Here is a 25,652-nt window from a genome sequence, read left to right on the forward strand (position 1 = left end):
AAAACTAATCACTGAAAAATGTTAACATATTAATGTGTTACATTTTATGACACATACTGCGTTTCATGGGAAGATATGGTTACACAAATAGAAAACCACAGGTATCTTTAAAGAAATCTTCTGGTAACTGTGGAAAAGAGGACAATTTTGTTGTGTAAAATAACCTGTTCAAGACCTGGTCAAGAGCACAGAAATGCCCTCTTCTTCTAACGATGTTGGGCTCTGTTGACCTATTTAATATTCAGTGGGTTAATATTAATGGTTATGTAAGTTTTCACCAGAAATGTTTTATTCTTTCATCATTAGTGTATAAAAACCAGGAATCAGAAGCCCAGGCACCTCAACCCCATTGACAACCTGGGAAAGAGGATATGTAGACAAAAGAAACTATAGAAAACTACACAAATTCTATCCAATACCCTTACTTACTAAGTAATAGTAAACAGTAAAACAGTCTGTCATCATCACAAAAATGTGATGTCATGTCTAAACGGTGAAATTGCCTAATCACATGCCATAAGATCAGCAAAGATTTTTTCCAGAAAATAGTGATGCTATGTTAAAAAGCATAGATTTGCTTTTTAATTGGATATGTATAAAGGTAGAATTTTCATGTTTAACAGTTTAAACTGTTGCACAATATTGTACCTATAGTATTAATAAGTAATAATATATTACTAATAATTCTTAATTTTCCAACTATTCTAAAAGTAACATTGTGCTTTGGGTTCACAGCACATAAGCCACTGTGTGACTGTAATGCACAGGAAGCTTAAATAGGTTTCCTGTTCTCTTTTACAGCTTGGGGTTCAATACAAGAACAGCATCAGAATCAGGACCTAGAATCTCCACCGTTAGGAGACGGGTGAGATCATGTTCTTTTTCTTATATATTCCAGTTATATATACCACAGAAATGACTAGGACATTTTAGATGATTATTTGAAAATGTAATTGATTATTGACAAATGTTGTATATGTTTAATTTGGAGTAATGTTAAAGTAGACATATTGGTGTTGAAACATTCCTACTAAGTTAACCAAAACATTAAATTATACAGATTGTGTACTGTTACTATTTATACTTCAGTAAATTAACACTAAAATGGTTTTGACAAAAATCCATGATGCATGTTTATCTACTGTGAAATGAATTCATATTTAATATACATATTAATAATATTTCATCTAAATATTTAATGTTATTGTTTACATGACATCTCAAAATTGGGTGCTCTACTAAATTTCTAATATGTCATCAAAGGTTTCTGTGGTACATTTTGGTTGTCCTTTGCATTATGAATGACATTATTACACACAGAAATTGTAAGTGGACAGCTAATTCAATTATCTTGTCTTCAATTATCTGCATCCATCATATGCAGAAAAAGCTATTAAAATTATTTTAATCGTTTGGCACATTGACCCATTATAAGGTTTGGGTCTGTATGTATGTACCCATATACGTAATGCATGCCCCATAAATAAAATATACAAAATCAAATTTTAATTTATTGGATAAACCCCCAAAATGTATTGCATGAATCCAAAGAGCTGCCAAAAAAAGGACACCAAGAATTTCACTTCAGCACAAAACAGTGCAGACCACAAGGAAAAACCACACACTTAACGTAAGTCTTGCACATTGTCCTACTCAGCACTCTCAGTTCCCCCTCGCCATGGTTTGTATGAGTGTATTTACAACCCCAAAACACCCCGTTCTTACAATCATCTCAGCTTCTCTATGTCTGAGATGTTGGTGGTGACTTTGGTGGATTATGGATTCTTATGGCTAGTGGTTATGATCCATCTGTTTTCCAACTCCATTTTTAGGCAGGTTCAATCACATGTTCAAATTACAAACTGCTCTCTTATAATAGCAGCCAGGTGCCATGTTTCACACCAGTGGTGATCCAATGTAGATTCACTTCCTGAAATGTGACCTTCTTCTTTACTTCTGTGTCCTCTGTTTTATTCCAAATTCAAGAAAAAGGAAGAATTTAGAGTCTAAGAGAACAAAGAATCAAAGCGGTACCAGTCAAGGTGCCTTTCTTCATTAGCAGAATCTGATAATGGACTCATCCACAAACACAACTGATGATTATGTGAGTAATGCTGCTGGAGGGTATATTTAATAGGATTCTTCCATTCTGGTTTTTCCGGTTATTCTCACATTTTTCTTCCTTTATTTGTCCAGTATTACGACAGCAATCCCATCAACCCGGAGGAGCTGTTGTCAGCCGTGCCCTGTCGTATTGAAGACACATGGAGCTTTACCCGCACCTTCACTCCAGTGATTAACGTCCTTGTGTTCGTTCTAGCCGTGGTTGGTAATGTGCTGGTGCTGTGTGTGGTCCAGCGCTATCGCCTGTCCCATCACGGGCGCTGCTCCTTCTCCCTCACTGACACCTTCCTTCTCAACCTGGCCGTGTCTGACCTGCTCCTTGCTTTTTCACTGCCCTTCTTTGCAGTCCAGTCTGCACATGGGTGGGTCTTTGGGAGAGGTACCTGCAAGGTAATCGGTGCTTTGTTCTCCCTCAACATTTACTGTGGCATCCTTTTCTTAGCCTGCATCAGCTTTGATCGTTACCTGGCCATCGTCCATGCTGTCAGTAGTGGGTGGAAACGACACACCTTCCATGCCCCATTAGCCTGTGCGGTCATCTGGGTGACATGTTTTGGCCTGGCTATCGTGGATGTACAGTTTCGTGAGGTGGATCGCCTGCCAAATGGCCTGTTGGGGTGCAAAATTGTCTTCACAAACAACTATTCTGTGGAGATCCAGGTAGGCCTGCAGCTGATGAACCTGGTGCTGGCCTTCGCGCTCCCCCTGCTGGTCATGCTGTACTGCTACATGCGCATCCTCCGCTCACTTTGCCACGCCACACGCAGGCAAAAGCGCAAGTCGCTCCGCCTCATCATCACCCTGGTCTCCGTATTTGTGCTCTGCTGGGCGCCGTACCAATGTTTCCGTTTAGTGGACAGCCTGCAGATGCTCCAAGTGATCCCAAAGAGCTGCAGTCTGAACAGACTGATGGACATAGGCACAGTGGTGACTGAAAGCATGGGGCTGTGCCACTGTGCCCTGAACCCACTGCTGTATGGTTTTGTGGGCGTGAAGTTTCGCAAAGAGCTGGGTCAGATGTTCAAAACCATGCTCAGACCTGGGGGTTGCATGAGCTTGGTCAACTATATGCAAACCCAAGGGTCAAGACGCAGAATGAATGGGTCTTTTAGTTCTGTTGAGAGTGAGAACAGTTCCTACTTCTCAGTAATGGTGTGAGTACAGTAAAAGAGAGATGAGGAATCAAGAAAATAAAGACAATTTTGAGAAAAGTGGTGAGATGAGGAAGTGTTTTTGCTGTAGCATGTTGTAAGTACGAGAGATTAGAGGTATAATATTCACCTTTGTGTCTGTGCATACATTTCATCCATTTTGTGAATTTGCTTATCATTATTTGCAAGATTATGAACATTTTACGCATTAACTCTTAAGGCCTTTAGCCTTTTCCTCAGTTTTCATAAAAGACACTGTGTCTATTCTGTGTTGTTTCCTTGACAACCCACTGTTTAATGAAGTAACATAACAGGAAAGAGGATCACTAGGTTCTTGTTTTCACTACAGTCATTATGGAATTACGACCGGAGGGCTGAAGATTAAGATCAATTATTTGTAACTAATCCTTTTTATCATTGCTATGGTATAATACATGGAATGAGCTTTGGTGCTTTAGCAGACATGAGCTCATTCAGATGCCAAGCTAAATAAGTTGCTGTACAGAAATCTTCTTACATGACCATGGTTTATATTAAGGATAGAATTTTTTTAAATAAACCTGTTTCATCACCTCACTGAAAAATATGACTTTTCCATTTGAGAACACACTGCCATTTGGCTATCACTACTGTGGTGCCAAACACAGTTAAATGAGACTGTCACATCCTGCATGGAATTATAACACTTTCTGTTGTACAAATGGTATATTCTCATTTTTTTATGCATTAAATCATTTTTTTAAAAGTCTGTTCATTTTCTTTATTTACACTGATTTGTGCAAATATCAGAGGTAATTGCTAAATAATGATTGTCACAAGTTTCACCTAATAAACTGATTTATATATATAATAGTGTCTATATAATAGTTTATTAGGTGAAACTATAATTAAAGAACAATTAGCCCTGAGCAATTTTTTTATTTCAATTTATCCACTTTCATTTAATTCACAAATGTCGTTAAATCAAACCAGTATGTGAAACTCAATAGTTAAATTAACTTCTTATTGTTTGATTTAAAGCAATGTGTACAACAGTCCCCTCTAGTGTTAGGTCATTTTGCAGGATTTAATAATTACTCGGTTATTTTACACGAAAACGGTTAGAAACCTTCTGATATGCCAACCCCTGCCCCACATGTTCTGTGATGATCTGTTGACCAAGAGAGGTGGATTACATTTAGAGATTTGTTTGCAGTTATATTTCTCAAATCAAATAAATCGAATAATGTCAATAGTGACTTGTCACTAGTACACTGGTACAGTGCATGTGAATGAAAATGTTCCCATAGCAGAAGTGGTATTATAAAAGATACAGGGCATACAATACAAGCATACATATCGAGAGACAGGAACCAGCATTATTTAATTAACTAATTAATTATTATTAATATTTTTATGATTATTATATTATTATTGATAATCTTTTTCTACGAAACAAATCTCAAATTACTTAACACTAACTACACATTCAGATCAAAATGTGTTTTTTTTTTGTTGGCAAAATGTCATTTATGGTTCTCCCCCCTAAACATGTAGTGAATATTTCTGCAGTAATATATGCTCTGTGTGAATGTGGTGAATAATATTCCGATTGCAATTAACAGCATCCTGGTTAGTGCGATTTTAAATAATGTTATTACTTTCATGGTTGTTTTCTTTTCACTGGTTTTATTTTATTTTGATTTAACTGCATTTTATTTAAACTCTATATTAGACTTATATTAGAGTTATTGTATTTTATTTTTTTTTTACATTATTCTTGTCTCTGTGACGTGCCGGTCTCCATACAAACAGGTTTTTCTGGTTCTGATTATCTGCAGGTCCGCTTTTCACCGAGGTGTGGCGCCACAGGCGCAGAGCCTGATCCCGATCGAGGGCAGACATTGCGCAGACCTGAGAGTGTGTTGTTTATGTCGATTTTGACCTGGGTCGTGTGGCCGAGAGGACAGACAAAAACGACGAGCCGCGTGACGTCATCGGCTGAGTTAGTTGTCGTTGTTTGTTTCTTTGTTTCTTTCTTTCTTTGTAATGGATCGACGCCGTCGAGGAAAGGACAGACAGACAGACGAGCGTCCGCCTCGCTCCCCTTGACGTTTTGCGTGTCAGGTTTGGTAATGGCGTGTTGCTGGTGAGTTCGTCTACTTTCACTTTGCGCTGTCTTCGGTTCCGAGTTCACGTAGCGCCGCGGGAAGCGACTGTAACAACAAGTTCGGTCAGTGTTTCGCTCTTATAAATCTTACAGATAAACCGCCACAACGCCTGCCGCGTTTCTCTGTCGTGTAGACGGGCACGCTCGCGTGGGTTCCGTGGGTTTCCTTCCGAACGAAGTTTCGGCACGATCCCTTCAAGTTAAGTGTGCAGATATAGATGCGTATAAGTGAACGGGCGCGTCTCTTCATCCGATTTAAAGTGCGTTCAGAGAGTTAGAGTAAAACTGACTGGGCTGGGATGGAAGCCAGATGTTCATCTCCCCTGCAGATACATGTACAGCCACAAACTCAGCCATGCAACCGCTGAATAATGGTGTAACATTTTATTTCTGCACGCTATCTGTGTGATGCAGTCTGTAGAAAACTGGCACACAAAAGCAGATTTGTACAATCATTGAGTAGTTTTATATATATATATACACACACACACACACACACACACACACACACACACACACACAAACCGGATTCCAAAAAAGTTGGGACACTAAACAAATCGTGAATAAAAACTGAATGCAATGTTGTGGAGGTGCCAACTTCTAATATTTTATTCAGAATAGAACATAAATCACAGAACAAAAGTTTAAACTGAGAAAATGTATAATTTTAAGGGACAAATATGTTGATTCAGAATTTTATGGTGTCAACAAATCCCAAAAAAGTTGGGACAAGGTCATTTTCACCACTGTGTGGCATCTCCCCTTCTTCTTACAAATCTCAACAGACGTCTGGGGACTGAGGAGACCAGTTTCTCAAGTTTAGAAATAGGAATGCTCTCCCATTCTTGTCTAATACAGGCCTCTAACTGTTCAATCGTCTTGGGCCTTCGCACCTTACCCTTTATGATGCGCCAAATGTTCTCTATAGGTGAAAGATCTGGACTGCAGACTGGCCATTTCAGTACCTGGATCCTTCTCCTACGCAGCCATGATGATGTGATTGATGCAGAATGTGGTCTGGCATTATCTTGTTGAAAGATGCAGGGTCTTCCCTGAAAGAGATGACATCTGGATGGGAGCATATGTTGTTCTAGAACCTGAATATATTTTTCTGCATTGATGGTGCCTTTCCAGACATGCAAGCTGCCAATGTCACACGCACTAATGCAACCCCATACCATCAGAGATGCAGGCTACTGAACTGAGTGTTGATAACAACTTGGGTTGTCCTTGTCCTCTTTGGTCCGAATGACATGGCGTCCCAGATTTCCAAAAAGAACTTCGAATCTTGACTCGTCTGACCACAGAACAGTGAAAACGCCTGAGCTTGTGGATCTTGCTTAGAAATGGCTTCTTCTTTGCACTGTAGAGTTTCAGCTGGCAACGGCGGATGGCACGGTGGATTGTGTTCACTAACAATGGTTTCTGGAAGTATTCTGTGCCATCCACTGCTGCTCAAACTGCTTTCTTCAAAGCAAAACTAGAAACCTCTGCTCACAACCCTCAAAAACTAATCCTACTCTTCCTTCTGAAAATTCGACAACTACTCTAAATCAATTTTCTAATCTCACATCTGATTAAATCATTCAGATTATATCCATAGGCAACCCAACCACCTGTCCACTAGATCCAATACCTTCTGCAATGTTTCAAACTATCTCCCCTGACCTCATCCCTTTCATTTCTTATATCATAAACAGCTCAATCTCATCCGGCCATGTACCATCCGCCTTTAAAACAGCCAGGGTTCTTCCAAACCTAAAGAAACCCACTGCTGATCCTAGAGACATTAACAATTACAGACCAGTTTCCCTCCTCTCATTTCTATCCAAAATCCTTGAGCGCTGTGTCTACAACCAGCTATCACTCCATCTATCACAGAACAACCTCCTGGATCCTAACCAGTCTGGCTTCAGAACAGCTCATTACACCGAGACTGCCCTTTTGGCGGTTACCGAGCAGCCAGATTGGCAAAACTGTCATCGGTTCTTATTCTCCTCGACCTCTCTGCAGCATTTGACACCGTTAACCACAAGACTCTCTTGTCAATCCTGAAGAGGCTTGGAATTCGGGGCTCAGCATGGCAGTGGTTTGCTTCCTACCTTGATGAGCGATCTTACCAAGTAACATGAAAAGGATCCACCTCTACCTCACGTAGACTCTCCACTGGTGTCCCTCAAGGCTCAGTGCTAGGTCCTCTCCTTTTCTCCCTCTACACGAGATCACTTGGTGAGGTAATTTCCTCACATGGATTATCCTACCACTGCTATGCTGACGACACACAACTCCTCTTCTCCTTTCCTCCCTCTGATCTTCATGCTGCTTCCAAAATCTCTGCATGTCTAACCGACATCTCGTCTTGGGTGGCAGCCCATCACCTCCAACTCAATCCCACCAAAACTGAACTAATATTCATTTCACCACATCAGGATCTTGCTATTTACCTAGACAACTCGCAGCTCTCTCCTTCTGCAACAGCCCACGACCTTGGTGTAACAATAGACAACCAACTCTCCTTCTCAACTCACATCAGCAACTTTTCCCGCTCATGTAGATTCCTTCTCTACAATATCAGACGAATCCACCCTTATCTGTCAACCCAGGCCACCCAACTACTGGTTCAGTCCTTAGTAATCTCACGACTGGACTACTGCAACTCCCTTCTAGCTGGTCTACCACTATGTACCATCCGACCTCTACAACTACTACAAAATGCAGCAGCACGACTGATCTTCAACCTTCCCAAATTCTCCCATACCACCCCTCTGCTACGTTCCCTCCACTGGTCCCAGTAGCTGCACGCATCAGATTCAAAATACTGATGCTGGCCTACAAAGCCAAACATGGAGTAGCCCCATCCTACCTCACAGCCCTTATTACACCTCGCACTGCACCTTGTTTACTCCGAGCCTCCAGCACTGCTCGCCTGGTCCCTCCATCTCTGAAGGTGAAAGGAAAACATTCATCTAGACTCATCTCTGTCTTGGCCCCTCGGTGGTGGAATGAACTTCCCCTCGAGGTCAGAACAGCTCAGTCACTGAGTATTTTCAAACGACAGCTCAAGACCTTCCTCTTTGAAGGATATTTAGATTAAATTGTAATTTTCTTGTTGTCGAACTTGTGTACAGAAACTACAACAGAGTGAATAAAATAGATGTATTCATAGTTGGGGTCCTAGTGAACCGGAATTGATCTCTTCATCGATGGTAACTTAAGCACGTTGTAAGTCGCTCTGGATAAGGGTGTCTGCCAAATGCCGTAAAAGGTAAATGTAAATGTATTCCTGAGCCCATCCTGTGATTTCCTTTACAGTAGCATTCCTGGTTGTGGTGCAGTGTCATTTAAGGGCCCGGAGATCACGGGCATCCAGTATGTTTTTTTTCGGCCTTGACCCTTACGCACAGAGATTGTTCCAGATTCTCTGAATCTTTGGATGATGTTATGTACAGTTGATGATGATAGATGCAAAGTCTTTGCAATTTTTCGCTGGGTAACACCTTTCTGATATTGCTCCACTATCTTTCTGCGCAACATTGTGGGAATTGGTGATCCTCTACCCATCTTGGCTTCTGAGAGACACTGCCACTCTGAGAAGCTCTTTTTATACCCAATCATGTTGCCAATTGACCGAATTAGTGTTAATTGGTCTTCCAGCTCTTCGCTATGTTCAAATTTACTTTTTTCAGCCTCTTATTGCTACTTTTTGGGATTTGTTGACAGAGTGAAATTTTGAATCAACATATTTTTTAAATTATACATGTACTCGGATTAATCATCTACATTGTATTACAAATAAAATATTGACATTTGCCATCTCCACATCATTGCATTCAGTTTTTATTCACAATTTGTTTAGTGTCCCAACTTTTTTGGAATCCGGTTTGTGTGTGTGTGTGTGTGTGTGTGTGTGTGTGTGTGTGTGTGTGTGTGTGTGTGTGTGTGTGTGTATAAATATAGAGAGGGAGAGGCCTATACCAAGGGTCACCACCCTGGTCCTGGAGGGCACTTGTCCTGCACAGTTTGCACTGCACTGGCCACAATTTGCCCACCAAGATTTTTTTTAGCTTTTCATTAATCCATAGAAAACAGCTCAGGTGTATCTCCACAAGAACTTTTACCAACTTGTGTCATAAATCTATATATTAGTGGTGGGCCGTTATCGGCGTTAACGTGAGACTCTTATCGCACGATTAAAAACGTGCTGCGTTAACGCGAGACTTTTATCTGCGATAAAAAAATATCGCCGTTAATCTATTTACAAAATTGGGTTGGGAGCTGGGTCTATACTACGCAAGCTATTGTGCCGGAGTTAAATGGTTACACTAGATTTATAAGTATATTTCTTATTTCTTGTGTCTTTTAGTTTCTTATTTCCTAAAGACTTTTATTTTGTTTTTGAGACCCGGTTTAGTTCTCTTGGACACATGGCGTGAGCTGTGAGAGGTGCGTGGGGTTTGTGTGCCAAAAGTTATTTCTTTCATTTTAATTTATGTACATATTAGGAATATTTTGCATGTGTGTTATTTTGTGAATATTTTTTTATGTTCTTTTAATACTGTATATTGTAGAGAGAGGTGCAGAAAGACGCGATGTTCTGACGCGACCTTGCTTTTTGCACGGAAAATCTCTTGGGTGTCAGCTCATCATTTGTGGTTCAAGAAATGAAATCAAAAAGTTACACAACGCAGAAGAAGAACCGCTACACTATGATGACTTTCACCTTGATATTTTAGCGCGGACGTATACCTAGCCGAATTGCACTGTAGGGGGCGAGAACGAGTCTTCGAACTGTGAAATGACCACATCAAATGTGACGTGGTAACATGGATGCAGCTATTTAACTGAATAAACAGTTGGTAAACACAATAACATTTTATTGAACATAATTTATTTTCATCACCAATTATCATAGTAGAACAGCTTTCTCAAGCAGTTTGTGATGCATTTTGGAAACAGGAGATGAGCCCCTGGTCTAATGCGCCACCTGGCTTGAGAAACCCGTTCTCAAAGACTTACTTTTAGTCATTATTTGGGTAGCACATATATTCGGAATGCCTTCGGCAGAATTCAAATGAGCCATTTTAATCTAGATTAATATAGATTAATCTAAAATCTAGATTAATCTAGATTAATTCAAAGATTACAGTGAGATTAATCTAGATTAAGAAAATTAATCTATGCCCACCTCTACTATATATCTATATATATTTAGTAAATTCATTCAAGCAAATGATTAGTTCAAAGTAACAACCTCTATAATTTCTTTTTTTTTTTTAATAATAATAATTTGTTGTTATGATGAGATAATTAGATTGCAAAAAGGGTTGTGTGGCTACAGGAGTCCTTTGACCTTGCAGGAGGACTTTCCACTGATGTCACTCTTCTGGGTCTTGTGGTGTTTTGTACTTGTGGTGACTTGCGAGAGCGTGTGAGATTGCACAAGATCTCCCTCACATGAACTGAATGTGAGCGGATGTCTCCCACGAAGCTGAGTTTCCCACTTGTGGCACTAATAAAGGATCCTCTTATCTTATCTCTCTTATCTCAAAAGATCGAATAAAAGGTGTAAAAAGGAAAAAAGTCAGAGCAAAGCTACAAAGATTTTAAGTCTCTTTTCCAGACAAGCAGCCAACTAGGTACTTGTTTAAGAATAGTTTTTTTATTATATTCACGTTAAATAATTGGTGCGCAAATCCACACAATAAAGAAATGACCTGTGTCTGTGTTGTGGTGAAGAGAGCTCCAGTAGTGAAAAGAAAGTTCCATCACAACTTGCATCATTTCTTGTCATGTGACATGGGGGGAAGATATATATACTCGGGCAGCAGTAGCACAGATGTTGAGTTAGATGCGTTACATCTCTGAATTCCTCTCTCTCTCTCTCTCTCTCTCTCTCTCTCTCTCTCTCTCTCTTTTGAATCCAAATGATTTCTCTTCAGTATGAGATGGACGTGGATTTACACGGATTGTTCAAAGAAAACGCATCCTTTGAGTATGATGACTATGAGATCGGGGGAGTGTGTGTGCCGGTGCGAGATGGGCTCTTCATCCCAGCTCTGTACTCATTGGCTCTGGTGCTGGGGCTTGCCGGCAATGGAGTTGTGCTGCTAGTTCTGTATCAGAAGAGGCAGAAGTGGAGTGTGACTGACGTCTTTGTCCTCCACCTTGCTGTGGCTGACGTGCTGCTGTTGCTGGCACTGCCCTTCTGGGCTGTGGATGCAGTTAAAGGATGGTCATTCTTCGCCGACTTCTGCAAGGTGACCGGTGCCGTGTTTAAGGTGAGAGAAAATTCCTTTTATTGTAGTCATGAGCCAGAGCTGCTCACAGTCACGTCATATTTAGTGTGAATAAATATCCGTCTGACAAGCGCAGCCATGAAACATCATTTGATCTTTTAGTTTTATAAGATAAGTTTTATCTTCATTTTACATTGATACACTCATATAAAAAAAAAAAAACACTTCTGTAAAGGGGAAAAGAAGAAGGGAATAAGTACAATATAAACACAGTAACTGATTTTGGTTGATCTGTGGCACTGCTTCTGCAGCTATGAACACAAACCCCTCTTCTATTTACGTAGAAAATAAGGGCAAATAGATGCTTTGTTATCAGCTGTGTGTAAATAATATGATAATTCATAATTATATTCATAATATGATTCTTTTTAATTCTTCACCCAGATCAATATGTACTGTGGGATGTTCCTGCTGGTCAGCTTCAGCCTGGAGCGCTACTTGTCCATTGTCCACTCCCTGAAGGCGTTGTCGCGCCGCAGGCTCAGGCTGGGGCATGCCTGTTGCGTGACGGTGTGGATCTGCTGCATCCTCCTCTCCATCCCAGACTGGATCTCCCTGCAGCCGATAAACAACCCCGGTCAAGAGAACAAGCAGAGATGTCTCCCGGCCATGTCGTATTGGTTTGGAAGTGCTGTGATCTTCCTGGTCGCTGCGGCCTTCGAGGCTTTCTGCTTCTTCAGCATCGCGCTGAAGCTGCACGGTGACTCGCCGAGCCAGCAGAGGCAGAGGGCCGCCTGCCTCATTCTGGTCCTGGTGTTGACGTTCTTCATTAGCTGGATGCCGTACAACATTGCCATTATTGTGGACACACGTCGGGGCAGGCAAAGGACCATGGGCAAGGGCTCAAATCAGGCATTATGTGAGGATGGACAAAGGACCAGCCTGGAGAATGGTCTGATTGTCACGTCGGCTCTGGCCTGCCTGCACTGCTGTCTGAACCCCTTCATTTACATGGGCTTTGTGGAAAAGTTTCGGAACCACATGCTGGGGGTTCTAAGGTGTCATAAGGTCAAGGATGTTCAGACCACAGTTTCACTGTCGGACTCTTGTGTGGTACAACCTTCAACTCAGCAGGCTTTGGAAAATACCTCACTGAACCAAATGCCCAGAACAGTTCCGGACACAGCAGATGAATAGATTTATGCATGAAATTTTTATTTTTTTTTACTTTAAATGAACTTTGAGTGTTGAACACTACAACATTGCATGTAATTTCACTTCAGCTGCACTTTAACATGCACTACCAGTAAGGACACACCAACGTGTTCCTTCATTACTGTCATTTCTCCACAGAACAATGACGTGACACAGGTCATGCTGTAGGGCCACACAGTGACACGGCAATAAGCTTTGTTTGTGTTTGGCTTGCGAGCTCTCCCCAGGTTTCCCCCAGGTTCCTCCCACCACCATGCACACTAGGTGAACTGGTGACTCTAAAGTGTCTTTAGCTGTGAGTGTGAGTGATACACACTGTGCACACAACAAGATGATTTCTTACATTTACAGCATTTATCAGACGCCCTTATCCAGAGAGACTTACAATCAGTAGTTACAGGGACAGTCCCCCCCTGGAGCAACTCTGGAGGTCCCCCTCTGGAGGGTTAAGTGTCTTGCTCAGGGACACGATGGTAGTAAGTGGGATTTGAACCTGGGTCTTCTGGTTCATAGGTGAGTGTGTTACCCACTAGGCTACTGCCACCCTCTGCATTTAACCCAACACACTTGAGCAGTGAGTGAGAGGTTATGTAGTAAACAAAAGCGAAACGTTTTATATGTTCAAAGGAACAAATTTCCCACTCAGTGTTAATATCTGTTACGATGACGACAGTAGTGTGCAGAGCAGTCATGAAGAAATATTCTTAGTATTCTCTGTTTTTATTAATATATTGATGTTTTCTGTATTTGTTTCTTTAAAATAGCCCCTTTCATAGTGTCCTTAACCTCCTCAAATTAGGTCCAAACTTTTGACTGGAACTGTATGGATGTTCTTTCACTTGCTGACCCTGTGTTGCGAAATATGTCTGAACCTGGGAAATTCCATTTTGTTTGGGATGGAAACTGAAAGCACTTATCACAAGACACTGGATTATACCATGTTGGAATTCCCATCAGTATGGATTCCCGGTCACACGTCTAACTTTCCTGTGCCTGTGCCTGTGCCCCCTGTTACATAATATGCTGTGAGGACATTTTAATAAAAATACTTTTTATTTGTATACTTTATCTACTGTAACCCAACCTGATGCTCCATTTCAATGCCCCATTATTATTTGTGCTATTGAAGGGTCTGGTAGTGAGTATAAATTGCAGTCTTCCTTCCTCTTTTTTACACATCCGTTCTGGGCTCTTGTTGCATTCAGTGCTATTCAGAGAAGCATTGACAGGTTGCTATTGTCACTGTTTCTGCTACACTGTCTTCATTCTGGTTTTATATTTTCACTGGGGTGAACTGCTACTGGTGTCTTTATCACACTGGCTCTGTTTTCTGTCAGCCATTAGCTGTTCCGTTCTCGTAGATCCTCTGGTTAAGCAGCAGTTGTGAAACTCGTCTTGTGATTTAGTGAGTGCTTGTGATCACCATGTATGGCTATGTCCTGCTTGTTGGCCCGCCTGCTTGGGAATAGCGTAACTAGGACATTTACACGCACTTTATTTTTATGTATGGAGTTCTGTACTGCAGTCTGCAATTTTTACAATATATTGACACTTGAAAAAGTGACTAATATCCCAATTGATGCCACTGTAATAAACCTACACTGAAAATCAGCAACCACTGAAGATTTATCCTTGTTAATGGTGCTGAAACATCTCAGTTCTATTAATTCGATTTATTTTATTTAGCTGCTGAGGGACAAGAATATTTGTGACTGAGGGACAGCTGATTCATAGGTGAGGTCACTGACCATGCGGCTACAACCTCCCACTATTTACACCAATGCTTTTAGCCAAATCGAGTGTTACAGAAAAGGGTAATTTTAAGGCCTTTTCTCCTTTCTGGGTTTCGATCTTGGAGGCGTGAGAGCATGTCGCTCGATTTTGTCACGTGAGGGCATTAGGAAACAGCACAGAAACATCCTGTATAAAAAATCGTCTTTAAAGTGTACTCAGAAATAGTGTTTAGTTTTATCTGGCTGTCACAATCAGATTTTTGAGATTGTAATTAATACGATCAAATGGAAACAGTCAAAAAGTTCTTAACACATGAACTTACAGGTCTTCTCTATAGGGTGGTTGAGAGAAGCAAAGAGTGAGAAATGCTGTCATCACAGCAACAGCTTGCTGCTTTGAAGAGCTTCAAATTTACATTCAAATAATTTTTTGCTCACTAATGATGGCACTTTTTAATTAATACATGCCTTTAAATGCCTTTAAACACAATGTTCTCCTTGTGTTTATTGTCTCTAAATAAAGGCGTACATTATAATAACTGCTCTCTGCTCAAACGTGAGAGGACTTTGCGAATGCACTTGTCCTACCAAATGGGGGTGAAATGTTGCCTCCTGGTGGTTAGAAAGTCATCATACTTTTGAAGGAAGCTACTGCATAAGACTGTACTGGTCTACACAAGTCAACTAAACTTACACAGAGTGAATAAAAACATTGTATTTTAGCTGTGGGTCCTAGTGAACCAGAATTGACCACTTCATCGATGGTAACATGAAAGTACGTTGTAAATCGTTCTGGATAAGGGCATCTGTCAAATGCCTTAAATCTAAATGTAATATGTAAATGTAAATCATGAAACACCGTGGCCCACAACACAAATATGTCCTCTACATTTAGCCCATCTCCCATCGTGAGCAGTAGGCAGCTATGAAAGCAGTCTCTTCATAAGACAGCAAATGTAAAATAGACAGGATCAGATCCTGAAAATATTCGATGGGAATGAACCCTGCTGCAAATGTCCTGCTGATGTCCTAGTTGCACACATTGCCGCTGCAGCAGGAGTCTCTTGAATTGTTGCGGTCGTAGTTTTAGTCATATTCATCCTTGTTAAATGCTCAATTTGTTCATTCTTCACCACTGAGCATCAACTTTCTTTCTAAAAGACCTTGTTAAATAAAGCATGGCTGCAGGATGTCAGTAGCTTTCTCACTCTCATGAGTTCAACACAATTGATCAGTATGGTGTTTTGTGAATGTTTCCTTTACTTTACTTTATTTAGCAGACGCTTTTATCCAAAGCGACTTACAAGAGGAAGACACCAGCAATTCTCATTCGATTTCTATAGAATATTGAGTTTACAAACTAAGAGTCCTGATAAGGCTCAGACTTGTCAGTGAAGAGCATGCTCAGAGATTGTTAGGTGCTAGATGAAGAAAAATTATAATTATAAAAATTATAATGTATTTATAATGTGTTTCCAATTATTTTCCTTTGTACTAAGTTCAGAGAAAACCATACAAATTATGTTCTGGTAATTGACTGAAGGCTGCAGATTCAGCAGAATAAGATGTGGTTACATGACCTCAGGTGTCCTCTTGAAGTCATTTAGGTTACAGTGGCTCTTTCATGATAGTGTCACCACAGTTTTTTTTTTCCCTTAAGGCTGGGCAGGGTGAGGCCAGAGTGAATGAGGGTGGAGTTCCTTTCCACACAACTCCACTTCACGCAAATACAGTGGCATGCAAGATGCTAGGCCACCCTTGCTTAAAATGCCTGATCAAAGTTATTAAATGTTTAGTTTAGTATTAATTTAGACTGAAAATTTTGAGTTGTCAGGTAACTTTTAGTAATTTTCCATAGCTTAAATAGCATATTGAACTATGATGTGGACACAATCAACATTAGGAAAGGTCAGGTGATGCGGGTTTTGAAACTAGTCCCTGAACGCAACAGCCATGGTCTCCTCAAACCTTGCATTATGAAAAATACACTAAAAATACACTCACAGGAGAAGACTACAAGTGGATAGCAAAGTGTTTTCACATACTGTAACTGGCAAAATTCTCCTAATTAAGATTTTAAGGAATAGAATGCCTAAAGAATTGGAATTTATAATGCCTAAAGAATTGAAATTAATAATAAAGTGTGGTCGTGCTTAAAGAAATGTGTCATTTTTTGCCCTTTTTAATTTGTAAATAAACTGTGTTAATTATATTGTTATTAGCTTGATGTTAGCTAAGGATTAGTTTGGTATGTCACGCTGCAGAAAAAGAGACAATTGCACGACATTGTGAAGTTTAATTAATAAAAAAAAGTAAAAGTCACCAGGGGCTGGACATTAACGAGTGGTCTACACTGTGTTTGAACAGCACAAGACAGAGCAGAAAAGTGAAAAGGGATGGAGGGAAGGCATGGAATATAAAAGGGAAACCGTTATTATGGAGGAATGGAAAACAAATGGCGGTTATTAGGGGAGACTAGACAGTGAATGGGTGCCACCAGGTGTAAAATAACACAAACCTTTAGTTTCTGTTCCAGGTGCACAACAGATACAAGTGCTTATGCTTTGTGGAAAACATGATTTCTTAATGACACACTGTAAGAACCTTAATGGTGGTGTTCACTGGGCTCCACTAGGTGGCAGTACAGGCACCAACAGGCAGGTGGCAGGTGGTTAGATGGGCGAGTTTACTGTTTTTGACCTCTATCACTGACGTTTACGCAATTCTGATCATTCCTGCTGTTGATCTCACTCTTCTGCCACTACTCACCATTTGTAGGTTTATGTTTATGGACTCTGATAATAGTTATAGATTATGTAAAAGACTGGATACTTTGTGCACCATAAATAATGCATTAAAAGAAGACCAAAGCCTAGATAACGTACATCCACCTTAAATTTTCTAGCACCCCTCAGCAGCTTTAATTAGTATTATATTTTTGTAGATTTGTATTTCCTTCCTCTATTTACTACATTCATGTCAGCACCAAAGGAGCTGCTTTCAATCTCATTGTACATGCGTATGGTGACAATAAAACTGAAATGGATGAAATCGAGTTTTATGTGTTTTGAATGATAGACAATAGGAACGTACTTTTTTGTAGCCATAGCAATGTGTATGCATGTGCTCTCATGAGAGTGGGGGCTGGCTTTCTGAATATTCTTGTTTTTTTGCATGTGCCTTCTGCTCAGTTACATTAATTCCATGAAATTAACATTGTTTATGGGTTATGGCTCACAAGTCACAGCATCCAAGTCTCAGGTCGTTGAGGACAAGTCTAAAATCAAGTCACAAGATGTTGTTTGTGCAACTTAAGTGTGACTCGAGTCCAAGTCTCAGACATGTGTCCCCATCTCTGGCTCACACCATTGTCGTGAGGTCCTCTGGACCTTCACCCGCTGTTGCATCCCTGCACTGCAGCTCTCCCTCTCTCTCAGCCCTCTCACGCCAGCACCTGTAAGAAGTTCTGCAAATGTCCCTGCAACATGCCATCGTGACAATTAACTGAATTAATGTAATGGGTACTGAACTCACACTCCATAAGAACCAGAAAGTGGCAGCAGAACCTCATCCTTGCATGGGGATAAACCGGACAGATTTTGAGTCCATGGAATGTGACTCCTTGTGGTTTTGGTGGTAGGGTGTGCAGGTAACAGAGGATGAGCCAGAAGGTTCAAGGTTCAAATCCCACTTACTACCATTGTGTACCATCCTGAGCAGGACACTTAATCCTGCTCCAGAAGAACTGTCCCTGTAACTACTGATTGTAAGTTACTCTGGATAAGGGCGTCTGATAAATACTGTAAATGTAACAAAAATGCTCAGTGTGGACCTGGGCTCTGTGTTACTTGTCACATGTTGTTTATTGTTTATGGCCACAGACAACCCCAGTGTTTTTACTTCTTTCACCAGTGAAGAGGCTGTGGATTACAATGTATGTGACATAACTTGTGTCATTGTAGCAAACCTCAATTGGCTGTCATGGAACAGTTGTCCTTCAGGTCACAGAGACAGTCATATGAGAATTCTTAAGTCATCCATGTCATATGTAAAATTGCAAAAGCACTTATGGTTCCTGAGGTTGTTCGGGCTTGACTGTTCTCCGAAATGCTTCAGTTCCGTCCTAAAATATCATGATGATGTCATGATCATAACTGGAGGTTGTTTTACTTGAAAAGGCTAATGATGGCACTTTTTAATTAATACATGCCTTTAAATTCCTTTAAACACAATGTTCTCCTAACCCTATTGTCTCCAAATAAAGGCACAAAAGGCTAACCCTACTGAAAAGAATGGTTTGACCCCCCCCCCCCCCACCACCACCACCACCACCACCACCACCACCAATTCAATTGGTTGTAATGAGAAATTACCACTCTGAGTATTCATTAGTTTAGACATTAGTTTTATTGTAAGCATGTAATAGAAAAAAATGTTTACACAAAAAACATTACACTCATGAATTATAGGACAAGCTAATCATATGCTAATGAACAGTTTAACAAGCCATGCCACAGGATGCATTTCAAGGAACTGATTTATTCTTCACATAAACACTCCTATGCTTATTTATCTGTACACCCTTCTTTACACAACTATACATAATGAAATTTGTAATTTAAAAAAATGTAAAGTCATTGGCAGTTGTTTTTTTTTTTTTTAGATCAGACACACTACATATGTTGGTGGTAGTAGCCTAGTGGGTAACACACTCGCCTATGAACCAGAAGACCCAGCCTCAAATCCCACTTACTACCATTATGTCCCTGAGCAAGACACTTAACCCTAAGTGTCACCAGGGGGACTGTCTCTGTCACCACTGACTGTAAGTCACTCTGGATAAGGGCGTCTGATAAATGCTGTAAATGTAAATGTTCAATAAACTCTATTTGCTGTGTTATTCTATGGGCCCTACCTTGGTTCACCAGCCAACCAGACATATCAAGCTGCCATTACCACTCCTACTTCTCAGAAGGCAGAGGTGTTTGAAGTGTCCACGGAATCAGACCATACAGAACTCTTCCTGGACACAGGTGCCACCCATCTACTGATCTGACATCCCAGGGATTTGAGCAGTTCCAGCAGGTGACGGCGAAACTTCACTCCCACAAAGGCATAGAGCACGGGGTTCAGGCAGCAGTGCATGTAGCCCAGGGTGGTTGTGGCTGTGAGGGATATGTCCAGAGTGGTGTAGGTGTCACATTCTACAGACTGGTTCTGACTCTTGATTGTGTTGGCAGTCTCCATGATCAGGACAATGTTGTAAGGTGTCCAGCAGACGAAGAAGGTCACCACCAGGCCCATGATGACCCGCATAGCCCTCTGCTTCTGCACACTCTGTGAGCCACGGTGCAGTCGCAGTAGGATGCAGGTGTAACAGAAGACCATGGTTGTGGCTGGGATCAAAAAACCCACAATGTGGTAGAGAATACGGAAAGCCTGCCTCCATTCAGACATGGTATCAATAGGGAAGCTGTAGATACACTCTATTTTGTCCCCTTTTCTTGGTTCACTGTAAGTATCCAGCAGGACCAAATCAGGGACAGACAAAAGCACGCAGAAGATCCACACCCCAAGGCAGCTGGCCTGAACCATCCAAGGTTTTCTGCGGGAATACATCTGCACTGCATGGACAATGGACATATAGCGGTCCAGACTGATACAAGACAATAGGAAGATCCCACAGTAGAAGTTGATCTGTAGCAAAAGAATATTAGCGATCACACAGACATTTAAATAAAATGTTTTAATGATCTTTGCAAAGAAATCATTCTAGGAAATTCTCCAGCTACCTTAAAAACAGCTCCTGTAATCTTGCAAAGTCCTTTTCCAAACACCCATTCGTCAGCTGCCTCTACAGCCCAGAATGGTAGAGTGACCAATAGCAGGATGTCAGCCACTCCCAGGTGCAGAATGAAAGTATCGGTCACACTCCACATCCGCCTCTTTTGCCACAGAACAGCCAAAACCAGCCCATTGCCCACCAGACCCAGGGTCAGAGCCAGAGAATATAGGACGGGGATGAACACTGCCGCAAACTTCCTGCTGGTGTCCCAGTTGCACACAGTGCCACTGCAACAGGTGTCACTTTGATTGTCATCGTTTTCATAGGAGTATGTATAATTGAGCATTAAATCTTCAGCAAGGAACGTCATCTTCTGCCCTGAAAAACTCTTTGAAATATAAAATATAAATAAATAACTGTAAAAGGTAAATTGCAAAAAAATATTAACCCTGGTGTATTTAATAATACAATTCTAAAAAATCATCAGTTGTACCAGGGACAGGAGTGTATGTCTTCATACAATATTTGGCCACAGTAACTTTCTCTGAAAAATGTCTCATCATTTCAAGACAACTAAATAGTATGACGCTTTGTCATTCATATCATTCATACCTGAGTGGAATTGAACACAATCAATTTACACCATACGAAGAAATCACATTGGACCAGACAGAAAGCTGTTTCATCATTTGTCACCCTAGCATCCATGGCATTAATCCATTGGCAGGTTCAAGTCCTCAACCTTTACAGACCAGTCTAATCTCAGTTTTTGTTTTTTTCAAATCCAATTTTTTCAAAAATGTTTTTTACCAAATTACGTTTGGTAATTGACTGACAATCACTTCACTTTCGAATAAAGCATACTGGTGGGTATGCTCTCTCAGAACCTGCTCTCTGAAGGAAGTAAGTTCTTACTCTTATGCAGCATGCGGTGCAAATACGTACGTGATAAAACAACACTCATTTCTGAACTTAACACGTACTCCTTTGGCAGTTGAATGGTGTTTCCCCTGGTCATTTACAATTTCCACGAAATATACATTTTTACACTAATTATGTCCTGTCCCCTGTACACTGAAAATCTCTTGCAACCGGAGAACTTATAATCGGACTTATAATCGAATTCATAATTATTTATACAAGAGAATATACTAGAGAAGATGATTCTTGCGATTGCAAAGTAAGTATCTGTTTTAAAATATATTTAAACAGCGAAATTTCCATGATTGTGAAAGGATCTATTGTGTGCAAGGAAAATTAACCACAAACATTTGGTTACTGCTTTAAGGAATGAACAGATCTATATTCTGCTTCTGCTTTCTCAAAATGGCAATTTGTGGAACATTGACAAAGTTTTTTTTTTGGAATGAACAATGTTAAACATTAAATCAGATGGCTTCACCATTTATATATGCCTCTCAATTTGTGTATGAAACACATACAAATTTGACTAGATGATAAAATGACATCAAATCATGTTAAATTTTACACAAATTTACAAATTCAGATTTTTCTGTACTGGGTAAGATAATAAAATAAATAAAACTTACAAAGTCAGTCATAATGTTTGGTTGAAGGTTTGTCAGTTGTGAAGTCAGCAGTGCTGGTAGCTTCCTTAGGGAACAAGCTGCACTCAACCCTTTCTTTTTCATCTGCGAAGGTGGTGCTTACAAGAAGGAAATGTGCTTGTGTCATCCATTCACATTTTCTATTTCCAGTGAATGATGGCCACAAGCTGAGTTATTTAGTCCAAATCCTGTCGTTCTACTGTTCTACATTAGCGGCATCATTTTGCATTTGGCTTCCGTCAATCGCTAAAAAAATTGTGTTCAGAAAGACATAATGCCGTGATTGTAATTATTATTCTTCTGCAGCATACATTTTGTGTTGTGAAGAGCAATGGATTCAAGACTGGTTTAGCAGACGCAGAGCAGACACAGAGGTGCAGGTGTCACTTCAGCTTTCAGCGAGAGTTTTGCTGGTTTAATGAAGCAGGTTGACAGCCAGTCAAACAGGGCAAACCATAGAAATGTCAATGGGAATTGTTGGATTCATCTTTTCTTTCAGCTTCATCAGGATGGTAAATTCAGAAGTGCTCATAATTAACATTGTGTGGTACAATCTTAGTTTCAGTTTGAAGTCATGGCACTGATATGAAACTGATTTACAGCACTGATAAATGAAAATGCAGAGAATTTCATTCACACAGAAACAATCTTTTTTTTTTCAAATAGTTTTCCTGTTCATGGAGGTCAATATTACCTTGGATCCAGCAATACCTTGCTGAAAAGTAAAGCTGTATCTACATAAGTGCTAAATGTAGAGACCACTGGAAAGTGAGACAACTTTTTCTGATTTTTCAGTTTAATTTCAAATTGTGGAAAAATTAAAAAATACTTTTCCTCAGCATAAAATTTAGAAAAACTTGAACATCTCATCATTGTCAGTAAGGGTACTAGTAGCATTGCGGGTAACCACTTGCTTGTGAACCAGAAGGCCACAAAGTCACAGGTTCAAACCCCCCTTCTTAATTCTGAGTTGCTCCATGAGGACATCTGTTAAAATTACATGCATGTAAGTTTATAAAATCTTCAGTAGAATTTGGTTAAATCTTGGATGCCCCTGATCTTCTGGCCATCATTATTAAAAATAATGCATGAGAGCAATGCATGGGCCGAGAAACATTGCAAAATTCTTTGTCTGTAAACACAGTTTGCTTTGTCAAACGCTGATTAAATCTCTACCATACAAAGAAACAGCGTGTGAACATAATCCAGAAACCCAAAACTCCTTTACAATAGACTGAAGCAAGGCCATTTGGCATGGTTCAAGGATTTTTTTTTATTTTGACCACCTCAGATAAAAATAAAATGTTATGTCAAAAGGTGTTAAGTCTCTGAGCAGGTGTGTTCTGTCATGTGAGACCTTTACTGACATTGTCTGCATGCGTTCCTGAGATCAGACCTAGCTGTTTTACATTTCTTTCCACCAAAGCACAGTCCTGTTTTCACACCTATTCTGCATTTGCTGCATGTGGTCTGTGCGCCATGCTGACGTTCTTATATTTTTTTCATTACACCTTGTGGTAAAGTTAAAGGGGAGGAAGGAAGAATCATATAATTACAAGGCGAGAATGTCTAAGGCTTTCACATTTTAAAAAAAAGAAAATGGTATGAACACTGTAAATACAGACAGTAAATGTTGATGTCACATTAAAGGTCAGCGTGTTTAGAATATGTGACACTGACCCTGCACTGTGTTAATTAGTACCGCATTGTCACATGACACATTTTAAACCACATACAAACCAAGCAACAATGAACTACCTTCGTGTCATCTTAACCAAAATGTCACACACAACAAAGGACATTAGTTGTAACCACCCTCACAATTTTTTTTCTCCTAAATTCAGGGAAGCCTTCAGATGTACAGCATAGCATTTACAGGACACTACGTGCTGAGCTTTACACTGAGCCTGGTCATTTACTAGATAAATGACCATATCATGGTTTTCCATATCATGAAGAAGAGAAACTAACTCCCCTTTTTATTTGGTGTGCAATTATTTCTGTCACCCAAAACACGATCTTTAATGCTGTTTTTAAATTTTTAAAAAGTTTAAAATTGCAGGAGCTTGATGAGTGACAGCGCACACACACACTACGCCTTCATTCTGGATGGTTCACACACACACACCCGTCAATATATCTCATGCCCAAACGTAATTGATGATCGTGTTTCTTTCACAAAGTAATCCACGTAGCACCGGTTTGAAAACAGTGTCCAAGATGTCATTGTGGAAAGGCTGCTACATGTAACATATATAGCACAGGGCAAAAGTTTGGACACAACTTCTTATTCAATGTGTTTTCATGACCATTTACATTGGTAGATTCTCACTGAAGGCATCAAAACTATGAATGAACACATGTGGAGTTATGTACTTAACATACATAAGTGGAGTTATGTACTTAACATACCGCAGAGTGAAGGCAAAGGGGTCAACAAGTGCTAAACACCTCTGGGAACTCCACGTGTGTTCATTCATAGTTTTGATGCCTTCAGTGAGAATCTACCAATGTAAATGTTCATGAAAATAAAGAATACACATTGAATTAGAAGGTGTGTCCAAACTTTTGGCCTGTACATGTATATTGCACAAGGGGTATTTTTTAAAGCCACTTGTGTCATATTCTTTCAGTCACCACATTCATTTGATCCTTATTAGGTTCATAGATTTTGGTCAATGCGATAAGACTGGTACAACATGCTTGTCTGCATTAGCTCAGAAACCTCTCCAGTGTCCTACACCAGCATATTCATGCGCACAGGTGTCCATGTTAGTTCAGATTCACATATAAGGAGAACTGAAAGCAAAAAAGTGTAAAGTGAAACTAATGTCAAGACAGTTCCCTAAACCCCCATGTATAGTATTTTCTTTTGTGACACTAAGCAACAACAAAACAAAGAATATTAATATGTAACTCATGCCACACCAAAAATGTATTCTTTTTATATGCCAAAGAACCTATGGGAACTCAAATTTATTCTTCAAATAAATCTTTATTCGTTTTGTATGTAGGTGCTTCCGGTTGTTTGGTTAAGCAGATTTTGGTTAACACCTTCTGTTGCTAAAGCAATCTTCTCTGTTTGCTAAAGAACTTCTCTGAACCTTTGAGTCCCTCAGAATGCTCACAAACTATCTGTGTTCAACACATTTGTGGTTTCCTGTGCACACAACAGTGAGGCCCTTCTGTCTGAAAATGTTTCACATCTCTTAACTCTTCCTTTAGGCTGGCTATGATGGACAAACATTGTGAACTCCCACTTCTCCTCATCCTGACAAGCGATGGAGGTCTGCAACCTGAAAGTGCCAAAAGTGTCACATCAACCTCAGTTAATTAATCGAGTAGCTTGATTTCACAAGGTCTTAGTGACCTTGACCTTTGACCTCCAACAAAACGCATTCAGTTCATGCCCAAAAATGTTAAACTTGATGATTTCATTTAATTTGGTTTCATGGAGCAGGAAAAATGCCCATTACAGCTTTTTTTAAAACTTTTTTAATAAAACCCAAGTGCAAGAAGGCAACATGAGACAATCTTCAATGTGATTTATTGATTATGCCTCCTGAATGATGTTATTACTGCCATGTATCAGCAGGCATTGGTGGTCTCTTTTACAGATGTGCATGTTCTGATGTACAGTTTCTAAGTGTTTCTGTCTACATGAAAAAGCTCTATGGGAAGCTCCTTTGCT

General features: G+C 40.1%; 2 protein-coding genes across 2 annotated transcripts; one reads left to right on the forward strand and one right to left on the reverse strand.

The window, feature by feature from the left end:
* The first annotated feature begins 584 nt into the window (after positions 1 to 584).
* On the forward strand, positions 585 to 13,252 carry cxcr3.2 (chemokine (C-X-C motif) receptor 3, tandem duplicate 2). Its single transcript, XM_028979409.1, has 6 exons — positions 585 to 601; positions 802 to 865; positions 1,987 to 2,104; positions 2,197 to 3,276; positions 11,352 to 11,702; positions 12,105 to 13,252. Exons 3-6 carry the CDS (start codon positions 2,072 to 2,074, stop codon positions 12,855 to 12,857), a joined length of 2,217 nt encoding a protein of 738 aa, XP_028835242.1. The 5' UTR covers positions 585 to 601; positions 802 to 865; positions 1,987 to 2,071; the 3' UTR covers positions 12,858 to 13,252.
* Positions 13,253 to 19,376: 6,124 nt separating this feature from the next.
* Positions 19,377 to 22,034, reverse strand: cxcr3.1 (chemokine (C-X-C motif) receptor 3, tandem duplicate 1). Its single transcript, XM_028979472.1, has 3 exons — positions 21,944 to 22,034; positions 20,401 to 20,781; positions 19,377 to 20,305 (listed from the first exon to the last, which is right to left on the reverse strand). The coding sequence occupies exons 1-3, from the start codon at positions 21,953 to 21,955 to the stop codon at positions 19,577 to 19,579; spliced, it is 1,122 nt and encodes a 373-aa protein (XP_028835305.1). The 5' UTR covers positions 21,956 to 22,034; the 3' UTR covers positions 19,377 to 19,576.
* Positions 22,035 to 25,652: the final 3,618 nt, after the last annotated feature.

This window comes from Denticeps clupeoides, chromosome 5 (genome assembly GCF_900700375.1).
Source record: "Denticeps clupeoides chromosome 5, fDenClu1.1, whole genome shotgun sequence".
NCBI classification, from domain to species: domain Eukaryota; kingdom Metazoa; phylum Chordata; class Actinopteri; order Clupeiformes; family Denticipitidae; genus Denticeps; species Denticeps clupeoides.

What these genes read in the sequence shown, in the direction of transcription:
- cxcr3.2 (XM_028979409.1), top strand. Translation starts at nt 2,072, where the DNA reads ATGGACTCATCCACAAACACAACTGATGATTAT. An exon ending in CAAACACAACTGATGATTAT is followed by an intron (nt 2,105 to 2,196) that starts GTGAGTAATGCT and finishes TTATTTGTCCAG; the next exon opens with TATTACGACAGCAATCCCAT. An exon ending in TGACCGGTGCCGTGTTTAAG is followed by an intron (nt 11,703 to 12,104) that starts GTGAGAGAAAAT and finishes TTCTTCACCCAG; the next exon opens with ATCAATATGTACTGTGGGAT.
- cxcr3.1 (XM_028979472.1), bottom strand. An exon ending in TTACAGGAGCTGTTTTTAAG is followed by an intron (nt 20,306 to 20,400) that starts GTAGCTGGAGAA and finishes CTTTTGCTACAG; the next exon opens with ATCAACTTCTACTGTGGGAT.